Source organism: Melopsittacus undulatus, chromosome 3 (assembly GCF_012275295.1).
Source record: "Melopsittacus undulatus isolate bMelUnd1 chromosome 3, bMelUnd1.mat.Z, whole genome shotgun sequence".
NCBI lineage: Eukaryota > Metazoa > Chordata > Aves > Psittaciformes > Psittaculidae > Melopsittacus > Melopsittacus undulatus.
The window spans coordinates 38,646,329-38,662,900 of NC_047529.1; the positions used below are offsets into that span (position 1 = coordinate 38,646,329).

The window sequence follows — 16,572 nt, forward strand, 5'->3', positions numbered from 1 at the left end:
GGGGCCGGGCGGGGCAGCGGCGGCCGGCTAGCCTCAGCCCACTGCTGAGCGCCGCGGGAGGCCGCCGCGGGCCGCAGCTCCCAGCAGGGGCGGCCCCACCGCGGCTCGGTGCGGTGAGCCCGCACCGCACCGCTCACGCCGACACGCGTCCCTGAGACAAAGTCTGGCAACAGCACAAAGCGCTGCTGTGGGACACTCTTTGCACCCCGTTTCTCCACCTCATAAGGCTGTCATCTAAACAGATGCTTCCACTCTGAAATTAAAAGTTTATCTGTGCATCATTTTAAAAACATCCCTCAAACTCATCTCTAGTGATCAGAATGGCTACATATTACCCCACCAGACATGCAAAGAGAGTCATTCAGCCCAGCTGTGGCTCTTCAGTGTGGTTCCTGGCCCCTTGGCAACAGCTTAGGGTGGTATTGCCTGACAGAACAGCCAACATCTCAGTGCCAAGCCAACCCCTAGATCCCACCAAAAGAAACATTAATATGTTGGAAGCAAGTATCTACATTTGGAAAGCATCTTCTTTTATGGAACTTAGAGCAGCACAAAACCAGCCTAACAGCACAAAGGTTCAGGTTTTGGACATTTACATCTTTTAAATACAGTTCAACATTTTGCACCTACAACTCTAGCTCATAATCATGCAGGTGAAAGGCTGGGTAACTCACAGGTAACTCACCAAGAGTACAGAAGCTGTCATGACCAAGCTGCTCTGCTCCAGCAGAAGCCATACCCCTAACCACCAAAGACCTGCACTGCCTGTGTGACAGTGGCCATCAGCTGTAGTGGCAATTCAGACCTCATCCTAAGGACAGCAGATGGCACTTAGAGCTAAAACTCAACATGGCATTAACTACAATCAGCTGGAGCTTTCCCCATTAAGAAACCAGCAGGATACACTGTATGCAAGAAATACAAACATACCACACTCCACGTTTATTGATTTAGGTGATATACAGCCAGCTACATATCCAAATACTTAAGCCTAAATACTGAAAGTGCAGGAGACAAATGATCTTTTCCTCTTCTCTGGTAAGCAGATATTACAGAAACATTATGCCCAAATGATACCTCTGGATTCTGTAGTTCAGAATATATACTATAACAGTCAAGGTGAAAAAACACATTTTTTGAGGTGCTGTCACCTGTGGCTCTTCTCACCCAAAACACCCACAAACAGGTCCTTACTGAATTCAAGGAATGCTGCATCACATATAGGGCAAGTATATAACCAAAAGTGGTCTGTATTTGTTCAACAGCAAAAATATTTTATTAGCATTTAAAAAATATTTAACCATTTTCACCATACCTACTGAAGACTTCTGTATGGTGCATCAGCAACTTTCAGATGAAACACTTCAAAAAAAGGTTGAAACAGTTGCTTATTTCACTTTTGCTTTTCAACACAGACTCTTAACTGTATTAAATCCCAAGGCAGGTTAGTATCTTATTCCAGGGTTTGTAAATCAGTGCATGGGAAATGCAACGCTTTTAGTTTCTTATTGATCATAAAGAGAAAGGTTATTCTTTCAATATTATCTGCCTTCAAAGTTAAAATCAGAGGACAGACACACTCTACATAACTAACATAAGATGTGTAGATGTGGTGCTTAGGAACACGGGTTAGTGCTGGACTTGGCAGTGCTAGGTTAATGGTTGGACTTGATGATATTAAAGGTATTTTCCAACCTGAACAATTCTATGATTCTATAAAATAAGCCAATTAAAATCTTAGCTCAAGCTCATTGGCAGGAATACTCAGGCTAGCTAAAAATTCCCATAAAGTCCAATTAGAAGGCAACCTCTAATGACTACATCTCCTTTTGTTCCAAAAATAAAAGCAAAATCAAATGAACCATACCCTGATGAAAGCTGCAACAATGCCATGCTGGTTTTACTAAGAAGAACGCCTTGTAATAGCAGTACAAAGAATTCTGCAGTTTGAAGAAGTAACATAATTCAACTTCTGGGTTTTTTCTTTCTCTATTTCAAAGAGAAACTAGCTGTAGATACTACTCCTTCTGCAAACATCCCAAGCACTGTGTGGCTACCCATAGCCAACGCATTCAGTTCAGCCCACCTGCACAATTCTTTTGTGTTTTGCTTTTGAAGAATGGTGGCAAACTCAGTGTACCTCAATATTAATTTACCTAATTTATTGAAGCTTCCTTTTAGTACCAATCTATGCATTGCATACAGACTGGGGGGGAAGTCAAAACATCTGAGTTAATTAGTGATTAATTTATATTAATTGAGACAAATTCTCAAGTTGATTATTCTCTTCCTGGAGTACTTTGTGAAGTAAGAGTCATGGTTGTACCTTTTCAAATGGATTCAGCTGTAGATTTTCATCTACAGAAAGTACCTTTTACATCTGCATTGTAAATAAGTATAGTTTAACACTGACAATACTTTCAATTTAACACTCTATACAGAGCAGAGTAAGTAGATTACAAAGAAGGAATATAAATAAAACAAGTATGTATATGTATATATGTTTTAATAAATATATATAAAATACAACTTAAAGCCTGTTTTGGGTTTGTTCATTGTTTTTTTTTAAACAACTATACGTTTTAATGTCATGCCAAGGAGACTTACAAAGCTCTAACTCTTTGTACATAAAAATTGGTTAAACCACAAAAACCACCTTTGGCCCATTACACAAGATCCTTTCCTGAAGAGAATGAAGATTCCATGTGAATAAATCTATCTACCAAGCAACAATTCTTTTGCTTCACTCGAGAGGAACAGAGGTTGATTGTACTTGACCACAGAAGCTAAAGCTGCAAGGAGCCAGACTGTGGTTTTGTGGCCACAGCCACATTTTCAGGTTGTGTTTGCGTACGTGCAAAAACATGTGAGCAGATACACCGCGAGTGGAGCAGGATTTGTGGGAGCCAGACTCCCTGCAGTTTGCTGCCTCAGGTGGAATTGCTTTCTGGGAGGGTAAGGAATATGAAGAGGTATGTTACCAACTGCAATTTTCCTGTGCCCCAGCAGCACCCACACTGAATATTTGGAGAGTAATCATTGACCCTGATCCTCCTGCTCTAAGTATCCCTTTGCTACCTAATCAACTTCATGTAGTAAAATTTTCCATTCTCGGTCTTCCTATTTCCTTTCTTGAAATGCTCACATTTTGCTTCTTTATTCCTCCATTTGCTCATTGCTTATTCAAACAACCCCTTCACCTTTTCATCATTTTTCACCTCCTGTTTAATGGCATTGTGTTTTCACTCATAAGCAAAAGCATGGCCTAAAATAGTTGCTTCAAGCTAAACACATTTCTAAGCTCATAAATATCTAATACAAAAAAAAAAAATCCCGAAGTAGCCCTCTGGATATAACCATGCCAGTATCAGTGTTCTCCTTTACACTTCTTCAGATTTTTTGGGTTTAACATACAAGCTCTTTGGTTCTGCGTTTTGGACACTGTCTCCCCACAGGTCTGCACAGACCAGAGAAGGCTCTCACTCCTGAATTGTGGAATTACTGCATCTTTTCCAATGGCCTAATGAAGTACAACACTGAGACAATACACAGGGAACTGGATTCTTCTACTATTGGCTCTTCAGATTGCTTTCCCCTAAAAGCATTGTTCTTTGTAGCCAAAAAAAATTTAGCTATATATACACAAACACACACACATACAAAGACCTGAAGCTGCAACTAGTGTTTGAAAATGCAGTGAATGTGGTAAGAGATCACAAATTGGCTACAACTGAAATCCTGTACAGTCAGTGTAAGCAAGAGCAATCACAGCAGGAGCTTTTGCTGTTTTCCAGTATCCAAAGTATTTTATTAACCATATAAAAAAAAAAAAGCAAAAAAAAAAGCCATTTGTTTCTCTCTTAAATTGAGATAGACTTGTTAGGACAGACTGGCACACAATTTTAATCCTCCCAGTCTAATGGAATCTTCTCATAATGTAACTATTTGTTCAAGGTTTTTGTCTCTATTTATGCATTCTGAAAGATCATAGCAACTCACAGTAACTTGCATTGGAAATTCCCAGCTTAAACTTTCCAGTTTTACTTTTCCTTTCTAATGTGGTTTAATTTACCCAAGCAAAATGCACCCTCTGTTGGGCCAAGAATGTAATGACATTTATCCAAGGTCATCTTTTTAACAGCACGGTTTATTAAATCCTGTTATAAAGGTTTGCTTTTATGATTAACGGTGAACTAATGTACAAGTCTTACAAACATTTAAATCAATATTAGACTGAAACAAAACTAAAGTAGCACAAAATATTCAGTGCTACTATATAGCCATTAGAAGATTTATGATCTTTTTTAAACACTGCTTACAACTGTAGGATTTATAAGTCTTTCCAGTGAGCACTGGAAATTAATTTATTGTAACCTAAACCAAACAAGTATCTATTTCATTTCAGTACCAAAACACAAGTAATAGACTATCACTGCAATGGATTTTTCTCATCTGGACAAAGACTGCTAACTGGCATATTAAAAAAGCTACACAGAGAAGCTCCAAAGTGTATTGTGGGTAAGCTACGGTAAACTCCCAATATAAAAAGGGGCTTGTTTTACCTGATTTCTTCTTATTAGGGTATTTCTAGGTAAGGGTGGGGATTCAGTGAGGTAAAACTGGCAGTATATTAGAGCAGAAAACGGCAAAAGGTCTTAAACCTACCAATGCTGAAGCCTATACCCATGCGAAAAAAACCCAAATACTACTCAGATGAGAAAAGTGAATACAGGCTGGTATGTGAACATTGGTGTCTAACACTCACCACAGTGAAGAAGAGAGTTTGTGTAATACATGGACTTCAGAACAGAGACAATATGCAGTTCTCAAAAACAATAATGGCAGATGGAAACAAGATAGTGAGGGGAGAGTAAGAGGGAACTGGAGGCAGGACCTGTGAGCTGGGATGCAAGGTTTCCAATGTCTGCTAAGCCATAGCGAAGGAAGGCTTCTCTGGAGCACAAGAAGATATCCCATTTAAAACAAATTGAAAATGTACAGGTAGAACTGACTGCTGTGAAACATGACTCCTTCAAGGTCTGCACTTAACCAATTCCTTTCAGAGTGATACTTAATAAAATTGCATTGTGGTAGAATACTTTGTAGCAGTAAGAAAGAAATTTTCCTACCTTGAATGTATTCAATTGCTGATTGATAGCCTCTGTTTCCATTCCAACAGGACCTTGTGACTCTTCATGCTCTTCAGCTCTCCGAAGCAGACTGGAAAATTCTTTTAGCTTACTGTAAAACTCCTCCACACGGCCAATAGTACCCTCCACTTGATTTTCCCTGGCTTTTGCTCTGTCTAGTAACTTGTTGCACTGTTTATTTAAAGCTTCCAAGTCTCTTTTTATACCAACAAGATCAGGAGAAGCTTCAGCTTCTGTGGCTAGCATAATTTTACAGTTTTTATTAGCATTTTCAGTACTCAAGATAAGATCTTCCAGCTTTTTCAGGAAACATTTTATGTCCTCTCTCTGTGATTGCAGTACCTTGAGATCTCTCCCCACTGCAGCCATGCTATCAAGTTCATCATCAAACTCTGCAAACTGAGAGAACATCTCTCGGATGCTGTTTTGAAAATGGCCAATTCCCTGAAGTTTTGTCTCTAAGAATGAGCACCTATCTTCAACCTGCTGGTTCACAGCAGTGTATTCTCGTTCCAAAGATTCAGCCTGGAGCAAAAGGTCAGTAACACCTGCTGAATCAGATGCTTCTACCACCAGGTCCTGGGCAAGCTTTTTTGCTAAATCAACATGAGGCTTTAAAGCCTGCAGGGCTTTCTGCTGGGCCTGCATCATTGTCAGGTGTTTGTTACTGAATGACTGAGGTCCGAGTGAGTCGTGAGCTTCCAGATGTTCTTTGGCACTTTTAAGTTGTTTTTCAGTTTCCCTGGATGATTCCTGAAATTCTTTCAGCCTTTGTGCCATATTTTCCAAGCACTCTCTCTTCTTATGTAACTGTTCTGTGACCACATTCACTTTCTGATTCAGCACCTTAGTTTCCTCCTGAACAATTTCTTTATCTGTTTCACTTGCACTGAGCAAATTTTCAGCAGTATTATTTAATTGCTCCACTGTCCCATGGTGTTTATCCAGGTCTTTCTGCCAGGCCCTCACCTGAACAATAGAATTCTCTATTTCAACAGGGTTTATGCCAACTTTTAATTCACACAGGTTGCTTTGGCACTTCTCTATCCATGGCTGCAGAACTTCTACATGGTGCTTGTATTTCAGGGCTTTCTCCAGACAATCTGTTAATTTATCTTGTCTTTCTTTTACTTGCTTATTAACTTCATCCCAGTTACTTCTGAGTGTAGCAATTTGGGATTGTAATGCTGCTTTGTCAGCTCCTTGAGTCTTCTGTAAGATACGCTCTCCTTCTGCAATAATTCTTTCATATGAACTAATCTGATTGGTCATGGTCTTCTTAAAATCTTTCTGTTCTTCCATTAGTGATTGCAAGGTATCAAGTTTGGCAGATACAGGACGAGCCTGGTTCAGCTCTTCTTTCTTTTTGCTTAACCAAGCCTGAAAGTCCTTAGACATTTGCTGGAACTGATGAGAAGTGGCATATGCCGACTGAAGCTGCTGAACATGGTTATCTACAAAAGAGAAGACAGCACAGAGGTTCATTCTCAGAACCTGCTAGTATTCAGTGAAGAAATAATAATTAATATCAATTCTATCATGAATGATCATTAATGTAAGGAAAGCTGGTGCTTAGTATGTGATGTTCAACTGGAAGACAACCAAGTCAACCAAGTTTCTTGCAAGGGACAGATTTGTGCCTGTACTACAGCAGAGCAGTGAAGGCATTTGGACATGAATCCAATGAGGTGAGTTTAGCCAGTCTGTGCCTAAACGAATCGTGTCCAGGCAGACTTCAGGGGTAAAAAGCACAGAGTCATGTTTCATGGTCTTATGAAGTTTAAGCACAGGGAATATGATGTAATCTAGCCTAACAGTGTCTAATTCATGGCCTGCAGGCAATACATGTTTTTAGGGAGATCCTTTGAAGTTCCTTGTGACCAGAGGAAATTGAAAAGCTAAAACTGAGGCTGTTAGGGAAAACAAAGTACAATACTGCTTGCAGTGTATTACTTGCTCAGTTCTTCCGTTCACAGGGAAGGCTTTCTATTACCAGTCTCCTTCTGTCACAGGCAGTTTTATACAATTACCACTGCATTTCACTAAGCCTTTAACTGGTCCTTGCCCCAAAATTACGATTTTGGCTTACACTCTGCACCTATGCATTTAGGTAGCTCATGAACAGAATCCTCTTTTGGTATTCTAATTCAGTGAAGAAAGGACCTGAAGGAAGAGATGAGAAAAGCAGTGCTGCTATTGTGCTTCAGATTCTCTTCCAAACTGTTCACTAGAGATCCCAAGTATTGCTTTTACCTTTTTAAGATAATGGCACTCTCCTAAATTCTAACATACAACTGCTTGGAGGTTGATAAAGAACCGTCATTAGACACAGCTCACTCAGCATCTGTGTAAAGTGATGCTTTAGTTTATGCCTTAGTTACTCTTTTTATTTAAATAAATACTAACCTGCTTTTTGCTCAATATCCTTAAATGATTTTAAGAGGCCATCTAGCTGTCTCGTAAGTTCCGCTTTCAAATACTCTTCTCCAACCAATGTTGACAGCTCTTCACAAAGAGCTTGAGCTGCATTTATATTCTTCATTTCCTGTTCTATTTCCTTTTTCATTTCTCTAGCAACTTCCAGCTGTTGTTTCACAGCATCAGGTTGTGTACTCACAGCCAGGCTGCTGCTTAGTTTGCTATCCAAGGCCCTTAGCTTATCAGATAGACTTCTGAGTAGACTTTGATACTCTGTACTTTTCACAATGGCTTGGTCAATTCGGTCACATCTGTTCCTCAGTTGGCCAGTCAGGCTGTCCCACTTTTGTGCCACAGCTGTCAGTTGCTCTTTTACAGTTTCATGGGAGGGTGGATGTTCACCAGGTCTCTTCAGAATCCCTTCACCAGCCATAGTTAATTGCTCATATTGTGGCTTTCTGGTGTCAAACTCTTTGAGCAGAATCTGGGAAAAAAGAAAAATTTAAAAAAGCATTTAACTTCATAAAAAAAGAAGCAAAGTGCTCCTGACAAAAATCTTCTGGAATGTGAAGTAGCTAGGCTGTTTTATTGAGTAATCAATCCTCAAGTTTAAAAGACAGTGAAATAATTGCATCTCCTACACATAAACTTTTGCTTCCAAGCATTCATGTCAAAGAACCAGGTTCATTTACATATTATCTAATGGAAATTCAATCAGCAGATACAGGTAAACAATTCTGTTAAGACTACAGTAATTAAGTACCCATACCAAGTAAAATGACTGCTGTTTAGTTTTAAGCACTGACTTCCTTCCCAGATAGTTTCAATATTTGTCTTCAGATAGAACTTCAAAGAAAGCATATTCTAACATTATGTTGCAATGTATTACTATAGCACAGAGGATATTTGAATAGTTCACCAAATGACTGAATGTGAGCTGCAATAACCTTAAAGTTTATGCCACTGCTTCCCAGTATTTTTATTTTTAGTCAGTAAGTCACAGTCCTTGCAGAAGAAGGGCCAAGTATTATGCCTCTATTTTACACAACATTCCAAACCCTTTCTTTCTAAGTCAGTTAGAGTTAACTCTCAAGGACTGTTAAGTGATACACAAAAGTTTTATGCCAGCTGTCTAGATTTTTGAAGCACTTAGAAACCAATATTAAGTCATTTTCACACAGTATTAGTTCATTTCACACAGTTCATGTTTTAAACATTTCATTTAAATCAATATTGATATGCCAGCTTTAACAATATTTTTGCAAAATAAAAATGTTATTTCTTATCACAGTTTAACTGGCAGCAATATAAATGTTTGAAATTAACATTTCTAGTTTCTGCAACGTTGTCCACTTTTCTTTCTTTTGTCTGCAGTTGGCTGTATTTCTGTAAGTAATCTATTTCACTTTTTCATTATACTTTTAGTCTTTCATGCTCTTGGCTCCATATCTACTCACAGTACTGCATTTCACTTGCCTTCATTGTTTTGTTAGCTATTGGCATGATCAAGTGAATAAAATCTCAAGAAGCTAGTTCTACAACATCAACTGTATATGAAGACTGACCATAAAATGTAACATACACAATCAATTTAATAAAACTTCAAAGGAACATTTACATTTGGCTACAGATGGGCAAAGCAAAAAAATTGTATCAGAAGATCAGTATCTCCTTTAGCTGTTCTGATCTCTCTTCACTCTTACGATATTTTTTTTGTTATTACTGTAGTCAAGTAGGACTTAAGTTGGTATTTGCTGATAAAAAAAATGTAATGTCTCATACTAACTTTACTGTACTCTATCCAGATGCAAATCAGTACTTTGCTAGTAGCAAAAAAGCAGAAAAAACTTAAATCAGTAATGAATGCTGGCACTACTCACCTGAACCTGTTGCTTTTGTGTATTGAGCATATTAGGATCAATTGATAGCGGTCCCAGCACGCTGACCATTAGCTCCTTTTCCACAAGCCAGTGTTTTAGCTGACTTTCTGCTGTCTGGAACTGGGTCAGGTAATTTGAAGACTCCTCCAGTTTTTGTTGTCTTTCAGATGCAACTTGATTGAGTTCTTTCCATTTGGAATCTAACAACAATAATGTTAACATATTGCATGCATGTTCTAACAGATGGGTTGTCAGACAGCAGACAAGATATGAAACATAAACAGAGCTCTCTAATAAGGCTTCTTGCTGATTAACTCCAGATGCCTTATTGCAGTGACTCAGCAAATACATCTTTTAACAGTCAAATCCATATATACTTGGATGAAGGTCTGCAGTTTAGCACAGCCACATATGGAACTTTTAGAGCAATGAATATACAACGTGTAATAAAATGGGATTAGAATATTACAAAATGAAATACCACCAAATTCAGGCGTTGGTATCAAATGATGTAAAAGCCAAAGGGCTGCACTCAGTTATAACTTAGCTGCCTGATTTAGATAGACAAATCTTTCTGCTTATTCAGTAAGAAGAAGCAGACACCTTTACAAGGGTGAACAGAAGACCTGATTTAAGCTTTTACTCTGAGCAGCCCTCTGAAAGAGCACACCTCTTTCAAATGTCTGTATTAGGAGCCTGCGGAGATTAACTGCCTCATTTAGACATCTAAACCAGGTACCTAGTGACAGGCAATGAGAATACTTCTGCACACACCTATTTCAAAAGTGCTGTATGAGGTTAGGTTCACACCTAAGCCAATCTATAGTCTTGTAACTTCCCCATTTCCTCTGTGATACTCAGTCCTTGCTCATTCAGCTTTACCTTTTGGTAAGTCTCACTGTCGCTGGCTTTCATCCCTGTTTTTTCAAGGTTTTTTGCTACTTCACTGTCCTCTGCTCATTCTATAATAATTCCCTTTCAACACTACTCAAGTTCTGTTGGAGACCTTACCTGCTACTTAAACTTTTCAGAGTTTCACTTACAAACAGGAGAGGTCAGAAAAATTCTCAGCTTTAAAATTATTCTTGGTGTATCTATAGAAATGCTTTTCAGTATGAAACAAGACTGACCTACAATTTATTTAAAATATCACAAACCTAAGAAGATTTTTTAGAAGATCATGATGATTATGCACAGCAGTATCTCAAAATCTATTGTCCAAAATGGTAATTTCCATTTTTTAGGGCAAAATTTATGGAATCGATTTTAGAGAATGGCAGAAAGCCACCAAAATCACAAAACGACAAAAGCCACCAGTGCATGGGAAAAAAATAATGAAAAAGAGCATTACCAAGAACTCAAACTGTTCTTTACATGAAACATGTATCTCAAGAAGTAACTGACCAGTTGAGTTTTAGCTGCACACTGTTCGAAAAAGATAAAGCCCTCTCAAACAGGGTGCCAACCTATAGCTTTTCACAATTGCAGTATAAATTCAAAACCATGGACACAGGTGTCATTACTCCAGATCTACACTCCTGCAAAGGGAGTTATTTCCCCAAAAATTAAAGAGAGAGTAAGACATTAAAAATAGTAGTGATTGCTAATACATTAAGAAACTCAGAATGAACCAACTTCTAAATCACTCTGAGCTATAATTCAGCTTTACTGAAGTACCTATTTTATCCAATGTTTGTCTCCACTTGGGCGCCTCAGGAGAGTCGGGGTTCTTCTCCAACAGATCTGTCACTTTATCCTTCAGTTCCTGCACTTTATTTGCACTTTGCTTTAATTCAGTTTCAAAAAGCTGCAAATTCGAGTGATAAAATATGTAAATAAATAATAGACTAAAGAAGAAGAGTAAAGTTTGAAGTCCATAATACTGAAATGCTAAGGATGAAGATAAAGTATTTAACACTTCCACACTTCTTTTCTGCTATGACTCAAAACACTTTATAATGGCATATGTTGCTGGTCCAAGGTTTTTTTTTGGGGAGAGAAAATCTGACAGATTTAAACTACAGTAGTAATAACAATTATTGTTTAATTTGAACAAAGAACTAGAAGAATTCAAATAAATAAGATCTACTAGGTTTCATCATATTCACATATACTTGGATTCCGTTCTTGTACAAAAGACAAACTGACAAACACACAGTACAGTTCACAGGAGAAATAACTAGCACCAGCAGAGAGGAGCATGGTGTGGCCTCATTTACCTCAGTGGAAGTCCTGCTACCACAGATAAACCGCTTCTTGTAGCTCATCTAGAGCTCTAGTCAATGACCACCATAGCTTAAAGTGACTGAGATGTCTCTGCAATTCCTAATTCATGCTGTTCTTGAAGAAAGAAATGAACAGTCCTTACATGCCTTGCAAAGGGCTCTTACATGAATATTTTTTAGTAACAAAGTTTGCCCTGTGGAGCTGCATTTTAATTATCTAAAACCTACTAAAAGAAACACTGAACAAACTGTACTTGATTTAGAAATTAGTAAATAGTCCAGCCTCTTCAGAAGGATGATCTTTGCCTGAGCACTCAGTTTTCCGACTGTGAACACTTCTCTACTACGACACTGGGGTAAGATGGTTATGTTAGCTTTGCACATTCTCAGTTTAAAAATAACGAGCTAGCTTTCTTCCATATCCAGTCTGTTTTAGGCCTGAAAGTAATCCAAGTCTGAGGAAAGTTGGTAGCTGTTCAGCTTACTTTTTAAGGGTGAGCCCGCCCCCCCCCAAATATAAAAGAAGAATCTCAGCTGAAGCAAATTCTGTCCTTGTTTATCCACAATCACAGGCAAGGAAAAATATTTCTCTATCCCTTACATTACCCTTTACAGACGAGCCTTTATATGTGTAAACATTGCCCTTCATTGCTAGAAAAGCATATGTCTCCAATGCTGAAACAGAACAGAAGCTTACTGCTGATTCAGTGCTTTTCTTCTATCAATTAAAAAGCAGGGAGGAGACTATTGTGCAGCTATATAACTTAACAAGCATAACATGGCTGCTGAAGAGAAACACTGCCTTGGAAAAGACATAAGCCACTACAGCTGCAGCGACTGGGAGGTCTGTGGAGTGTCAGTGAACCAGCAGCTGCAGAAACAGCTTTTGGATAGATACAGCTCTTCAGATCTTACTAGCAACCCGGCATACATCTCTAAGCCACTAAGGAGATAAAAAAAGTTTATTGCATAATCAATACAGCCTCACCTATTTAAATTGGCCTCCAAAATTATTATTTTCTGAGCTGCACAACTCCTCTCTGACATAGTGCTCCTTTTACTCCACTGACACAGTTCGCCAGATTTGCTCTAAGCCTGACTGGCATGCTTACTAGGATCATTTAAATACCCTCTGCAACATTAAGCTAGGCTGAGATATAAGTTACTCAAATACAATTTGCCCAGTAACTGCAAGAAAGAGTATTTTTTAAAGGCACAAAGCACCTTATGTTGCTCAACTTGGGCTTTAACCATTTCACTATCAGTTGGAGCAGCTTCCCAATCTGATGCAGTTTTGTCCATTTTTTGCAACCACTGCATCATTGATGTGGACTCTTCCTGAATATTCTGCATTTTTGAAAGCATACTTTCTAGTTCTGAAATCTTTTCCTTTAATAAAACTCCCAAATCTTCATAACTGTGATTTACATCAGACATGGCTTGTTGAACAGTTGTCAGTTCTGTAAAAGGAAAGATGCGCAAAGACTGTGTTAGAGGTTACAAGCCCTTCAAACAAAACTTAGACTTCAAGAACTTCTAAACAGTGCTCTAAGTTACAATAGCCAATAGTCCCCAAATAAGAAGTTACTGAACATGTTAAAAGTTATTTCCAATTCACTCTAAAAGTGGTAACACTACATCTGAATGACCTAATACAAGTTCCTAGTTGTAAGAGCTTCAGGTAAACAAATACCTTTCAATCTTTCTACCCATTGTTATTTTAGTATTTTAAGCAACAATTCCATGACAAAAAGTTGAACATACTGGACTGCAGTTTAGTTAGTTACACAACAGCCTAACACTGCTGTAATTATTTTTTGCTCACCATTCATATATCATTAGAAATGTGTTTTATCACTGAGAGAGCACAGCAGGCAGATGGTGTATTAGGTAGACTATAGTTTAGGAGAGCAGACACTGCAGACTCAGGACATGGTATGCATAAGCACATATAAAGTGCCTGCATCAATTCCTTTGTTTCTGTAAAAAGGTTGGTCACACACATAAAAATGTAAGTAAAATGGGTGTCTTTTTATGTCTGTGTATGTGAGTGTTGTGAACACTGGTGGGTGTTAACAAGTTTCAAGCCACAGACACACATATTAGAACTTTCTCCATAGCCATGTGTTACATTAAAACAACTATCCCTGTATACATTTATATGCATAAATCTATCTATAGATACATATATATTTATACATATAAATCTATATGTATAAAACTATCCCTGTATACATTTATATGTATATATATTTTCTGTGCATATTGATTTAGAAAACAGCCACATTTAATCTGTCTTCAAAGAAAATACTGAAGGTAAGTATTTACACAATTCATTTTTGTATCATGCCCTAGTCAATATAGTTGCATTACATTATGATAATGTAAATTTTCAGTCTACAAGTGCTACAAGCAGATTTACGTACAATATTTTAAAAAGATACTTAAATATTTAACAGTAACTGGCACATACATTTCTTTATCACATCCTGAAATTTTTACTGACCTTTATTTTTCAGGAAATCCTGAGTTCCTGGAGCTCCTCCATCACCATTTAACATTGTGCCACCTGTGGATTAAGAGATGAAATCCCATGCTTACTTGGACCTTTTCCCACCAAAACCCCAGCACTGCATTTCCTCTTCAAAACAGTGTGACACATAGCTGTCATTATAATATTGAAGAAATATCTGAATGCTGACCTTGTAATAACCATTTTTTTAGCCTTTTAGTATTTTAAGGTTGTTCTACGTTTAAAGCTGCGCCAGTCATCTAGTAATGTAAGTGGTACCACATATGCACAGCATGTGCATAGCGGATGGGTGTGCACATGGATGCACATGCAAGTATGCACATATGCATGATATTTTAGCAGTCTTAGCTCCCACAATACTCTGCTGAATAAATTACTATAGTAGACAAAGGTCTATGCCCTAACTATGACGCCTAACCACATCCATATGGATAACGTCACTTCCTTCATCTCTCCAAAAGGAACCTCTTCCCTACTGCCTATTGAGAACAAGATTTTATCCAGCCATCTTTGGATATGGCCTTTGGTATGGGAAAGGTATTCGGTAAGGGCTAGCTGGAAAACACTGAGACTCTGAGGAGAGCACTAAACATTACACAGCAAAGCAGTATAGAAGTGGTCATTGCATACACCACATCCAAAGGCACTGCTTACTCAGGACACCTGCACCCACCAGGGAAGTGGCTGAGTCACCACTCCTGGAAGTATTTCGAAGACATGTAGATGTGGAACGCAGAGACATGAGGTGGACTTGGCAGTGTTGGGTTAATGGCTGGTTTAGAAGCACTGCTACCAACTGGACAAATATCTCCCTATTTTGTCATACGTACATGACATGGATTGCAATGTGGTGTCATTACTGTCACTTGGAGGCAGCTACTCACCCAGGTAAGCCCTACTAGTTAAACATAGTTTCAAAGCCTCTGGACCCAAGGCTACATGGGCTTTGTAAAATGCTATCAGACCACAGACATGGGGCAAATGGTCAAGCTAAAGAGAACTGCAAGGAGAAGCACCTCCTGCTCCCCTGCATACATGTATTCCCAGACGAGCAATTGACAGAGAAAGATTAATGGTTGCCTTGGAAAAGGCATCCACCCCACAGTACCAGCTGGACAGTGAGGACCACATTAGTGACAGCTGGAGGATGGCAAGAGAAAAACTAGATAAGAGAAGTCACAGGCCCCAGCCAGAGCCTTGTAAATCTTCATGCTCTGTTAGCTGGACTCCAACATTTATAACTGTGATTAAGTGATACACAGTACAACTCTTGTCCAGGAGGGCAAATACTCTCTCATCTGGAGGATTACAGCTGCTCCCATATGCTAGATATTACATTATTTTTCTATCTGGATACGAAGGAGTAGAGAAAGGGGCCAAGGAAGGAGGCTAAATATCCCATATAAGATTCCAAAATGTTCTTCAAATGTTTTTTACTTAAAATTCAAACAAGAATGAAACCAGAGACAGTTATCACAAGGAGATCTGAGAAAGTGATCTATTCTTGCCAAATAGGTATCCTCCAGCAGTCCCTACTGTCCCAGTCTTTTGCAGATGACCAGTGAAGGCCAACACATTTGAATTTGTTTCCAGACCTAGTTCAAGAACTGACTGAAAATGCACTTATGGCCATTAAAACACCTTAGGTACCACATGCCTTGAACTATGGCTTGAATGATACTTGGCAGAATTACTTGTTTATGTAAAACAAATTAACATTTAAACAGTAGAGTACAGAAAATCATGGAAATGGATTTGCTGTCTATAAAATCAGATTACCAGTAAAAAGGATTCAGCTGAAGCTCCAGAGTGGAAATACATTTTGGCCCAGAAAAGTCATGCTGAGATATGGAGCTGATTCCCTTTCATGCTGTTGTTTCCATTAAATCATTAACTGGCATTAATTATGCTATTGTAAAAGGATGAGTAGGCTCACTTTTTCGATAAAACATGTCCTCATCACCCTTCTAACAAAAAGTCCATGACTCTGTAAACCTTTATATGCGTCTTTGGTGTCACACAGAATAGCCTTCTGGCCATTAAGGAGGTACCTCTGTGGCAGCAATGGTGTGCAGTGTTTACAAAAGCAGGGTTTGTAGTTCTCCTACTTGTGGGTATGTGAAGCACTGAACACTATTCACAGTAAGTCCATTTCTCACTATTAGAAGCTTTCTGGAGTGAGGTAAAGGTGCATACCTGACTTTGCAACTGCTCTCAGTTTGGCAGGAGAAGTCACAGCAGTAATGAGATTACACAGCAATAGTCCTCTACTATTCATTTTCTGCAGTTCAGGGGCTTTTGATGTCCATTCATCTTTTAAATTCTGGTTAAGAAAGACAGTAATTTGTTTATTAAAAAACTGATTT

At 38.5% G+C, this 16,572-nt stretch overlaps 1 protein-coding gene across 4 annotated transcripts in view; it reads right to left on the reverse strand.

The window, feature by feature from the left end:
* The window catches only part of DST (dystonin), a 292,205-nt gene that overhangs the window by 70,391 nt on the left and 205,242 nt on the right, over positions 1-16,572 (reverse strand). For all 4 annotated transcript variants that reach the window (XM_005153188.3, XM_034060386.1, XM_034060385.1 and 1 more), the window contains 7 exons: positions 16,403-16,529; positions 14,180-14,242; positions 12,898-13,133; positions 11,126-11,255; positions 9,449-9,648; positions 7,557-8,052; positions 5,130-6,604 (listed from right to left, as the gene is read on the reverse strand). In XM_005153188.3, the coding sequence (XP_005153245.2) occupies positions 5,130-6,604; positions 7,557-8,052; positions 9,449-9,648; positions 11,126-11,255; positions 12,898-13,133; positions 14,180-14,242; positions 16,403-16,529 (2,727 nt within the window). The remainder of the gene's footprint in view (positions 1-5,129; positions 6,605-7,556; positions 8,053-9,448; positions 9,649-11,125; positions 11,256-12,897; positions 13,134-14,179; positions 14,243-16,402; positions 16,530-16,572) is intronic.